This window comes from Brassica oleracea, chromosome C4 (assembly GCF_000695525.1).
Source record: "Brassica oleracea var. oleracea cultivar TO1000 chromosome C4, BOL, whole genome shotgun sequence".
In the NCBI taxonomy this organism is placed as follows: domain Eukaryota; kingdom Viridiplantae; phylum Streptophyta; class Magnoliopsida; order Brassicales; family Brassicaceae; genus Brassica; species Brassica oleracea.
Window position 1 is genome coordinate 1,193,334 of NC_027751.1, and position 3,399 is coordinate 1,196,732.

Here is a 3,399-nt window from a genome sequence, read left to right on the forward strand (position 1 = left end):
GTACGTGTACTATCTAAGTCCTCTCTCTCTCTCTCTCTCTCTCTAATTTCATTCTTAATTACTTTAAGGTGGCTGAGTACATTGGTTATGAGAATGTGCGCAAAGCTGCACGCAACCATATCCTCTCTAAGTCAAGTAACCAACTTTCCCACGAAATCCATAGCCAAAACCTCAAGTCTCTCATCAAAATTTTCAAGGTCAGCCTGACTTAAATATTTTGATTGTTTATATATATATATATATACTGATTATGGCTTTAACTGGTGGAACCAAAATAAATGAATACAACATTATGCGAATGATTTTCTGTGTGTTCTATCTATTTAATTATTTGTGGAATTAGTAATACTCTGATTCACCCTCTCTCTCTTTCTTCAATAGGTGGCCAAAGCTGAGAAACTTCAGCCACTCCAAGACATGGTGGTCCAATATGTCGACTCGAAATCAAAAAAGGAACTGGTCCAGATGGTTAGCACCGAATTATCTTGCAGAAGGTTCAGCTTCTTGAACGAGTCCGAGTATCTGCGTAGGGGCACTATTGGATCAGAAGAACTCTTTCGCGCCATCTACACATTTATCCCAGACAAAGAAGCAGACGAAGGAGAAGAAGAAGAAGAGGACGAAGGAGAAGAAGAAGAAGAAGAGGACGAAGAAGAAGAAGAAGAAGACGACGACGATACGTTGATGAATCAAATTCCCATCGATGAAGCTACCAATCAAGTTCCCATCTATGACGGTAGCAAGAAGGTTAGTGCGTGATCCTTATTTCTACTGCTTCTCTACGTTTCAATAATGTATATTGAAACTTGGCTTTTTCTTATATTCAGAAGGAAGAATGCAAAACCAAGACTAGCAAGTTGAAGTTGGTACCATGCATAAGTAAGAAGCCAAGGACAACAAAGTTTAACTTGAAGAAGGATCTCTCTGATATTTAATCTCATTATTTATGATCCTTCATTTTCACTTAAATGTCCTTTCTAGTCTCTGCGTGTTTTCATTTTCTTTTAAACTATCAACAACAATGCCATCTGTGTTTAATTATGTAATGGGTTTGATGAAACAGAAGACTCAAACATAACATTTAAAAACAAATTTCATTCTGAAACCTATGTCTTTGTTAATTATATGTGGTATTTAAATTCTTCAAAAATTTATGATTTCAATATGCTTTTCGCCAAATGTTCCACTAGTTTCCGTCAATGACATGCGAACATAATAATTTTACGAATATTTATTAGTTTATATCTTAATAATTAAAATGTTATCCAAAAATTTAAATCAAACATCAAATTACTCATTTAAATACCATATATATAATCCTTTCGTTACATATAAGAAAAAAAAATATTTTTATATAGTATTAATGAGATTTATCTAATAGTTTTGTAGATGATAAATATAATATATATTTTAAAAACTGTTCATTATCGAAAAATAAATATTATTAAAATTATTCATGAATTTTTTCGACTCAACTAAAATTAAACAGAATTTTTATATAATAATCAATAATAATAAACAAAATTACTTCATAAAATCTTACCAAAAATGTAAATTTGACATGTTTATAATAAAAACGATGTCATGTCTGTCATATATTTGCTAAGATCATTTCCCTATCAAAATCAATAAAGTAAAAATTTTAAAGGTGTTTTTGTAAATAATATTTAAGAGAGAATTTTTAAGGGGGGGGGGGCTGTGGCTACTGTTCCGTCGCTCAACAGCCATTCTCGTGTCGAGCCCATTTTCTTAAATGAAGAAAGGAGAGTCATGGTGGTTTCATCTTCTCGTCATTTGTCAATATACTGGGGTCGATCTCGGGTGAGTTTTTGTCCGAATGGTTACTGATTTCATCGATTGTAATAGATGATGACTTATGCCTAGTTTGATATTTTTTTAATCCAGATTCAATTGATTTTGTATTTTCTTTGTCGAAATCTTGGGATAAAAGCTTTTGAGAAGAAGCTCTGTTCCCGTTGGTGACGGGTTTAGAAGAGTTGAGTTGTTAAAAAAGGCCAATTCATGTTAATGTGAGGCGTTTTGCACGCCATGTACTCGATAAAATGCATCTGGAGTTGAGAAGAGAGAGAAGCTACAGAATGTAGAGAGAAAAATACAGAAATCATGGAGGTTCAAGTTCAAATACAGTAGCTGAGACATTGCAGAGAATTTCAGCACAGATGAATAATGCTCTCCCATTAAGAGGAGTGAGGCAACATGAGTTTTGGAGCTTGGTTGTTAAACTTGGGATTGAGGATAATAGGCGGCTATTATTAATAGCAGAAAAGGAACAACATCTCAGGGATCTTTTACAAATAGACAAGAGAAGTGACAAGGCTGTTCTCTTATGGGAAATTTCATGCAAAGCAACATCCTTTTTGTGATGGAGTCGAACGTTTTCATTCTGATGCAGGAATATAATTCACAGCTTGTGGTCGCATTTACCAGTGTTCCAGATACACAATCGTCAGATGCATTGTACGATATCAGTCTTCCCTGATTGATTTAACAGCTGAAGCAGAGCAAATGTCTCTTATATGATAGAGTCAGTCAGAGGCTCGTGATGGAGAACTCATTCAGCTATTGACACATCTTGGTTCTGTGAAGCTGTCATGTCAGCTTGAGGGCAAGCTGAGTCGAAGGGAAAACAGTTACACTCAAGAGATTGTGTATCAGTGTATGCTTCTGATATTTGGTGGAGCATTTCTGTTAAGACAGTTTTAAGGATGCCACAAGGCAGATAGGTTCAGAACCGAGCTGCTCCCGAGACCATGTGTTTTCTTAGTTTTTTTTTTTATGTTGTATGGAAATGCTACGGGTAGAAGCACTATTTTTTTAAAAAATGTATGGAATGTTTGTTTGTTTCCATGTTCTAAGCAACGAGAATCAACAAAACAACAAAGCTAAGATGCGTTGATTATAATGATGAGTGTCTCTTATCTTAGTCAAAGAGTTTATAACATACATAGAGAAAAGAAAGTGTTGACATTTTCTTCTTTCGACTGTTTTGTGGTACAAATTGTAATGTTTGATTCTCCTGTTTTATTTCAAAATATCCAACATTGATGTCTTTTTATTTATTTAAGAATCAGTGAAAGTACTATCTAAAGATATGTTATGATGTTACGGTGAAGGGTCCTCATTGATCAAATATTATTCTGCGTATAATGCAGTCACATTTTCACATCTAAAAACTTCCAAACTCTACCAGGTCTTCAAAACAACTTCAAGGTCTTCAAAACATAAAAGAGTAGTAGTAGTAGTAGTAGAGATAGACGACAAGAGCATGATAACAGCACTTGGAATTTTGAACAGCTAGTTTTTTTTTCCCCAAGCATGAGATAGACGACAAGGTGCGTTCTGGAACACCAAGAACATATCCGATCAGCTCAAACAGCT

General features: G+C 34.6%; 2 protein-coding genes across 2 annotated transcripts in view; both read left to right on the forward strand.

Annotated features, from left to right (window-relative positions):
- LOC106341933 (nucleosome assembly protein 1;2-like) overlaps positions 1-1,100 on the forward strand; it is a 16,680-nt gene extending 15,580 nt beyond the window's left edge. Inside the window, exons 3-5 of the mRNA XM_013780686.1 lie at positions 69-197; positions 382-747; positions 828-1,100. Coding sequence (XP_013636140.1) covers positions 69-197; positions 382-747; positions 828-935 — 603 coding nt within the window. The 3' untranslated portion in view covers positions 936-1,100. The remainder of the gene's footprint in view (positions 1-68; positions 198-381; positions 748-827) is intronic.
- The window catches only part of LOC106341935 (U11/U12 small nuclear ribonucleoprotein 59 kDa protein), a 15,943-nt gene that overhangs the window by 5,045 nt on the left and 7,499 nt on the right, over positions 1-3,399 (forward strand). The gene's annotated exons all lie outside the window — the stretch shown is intronic.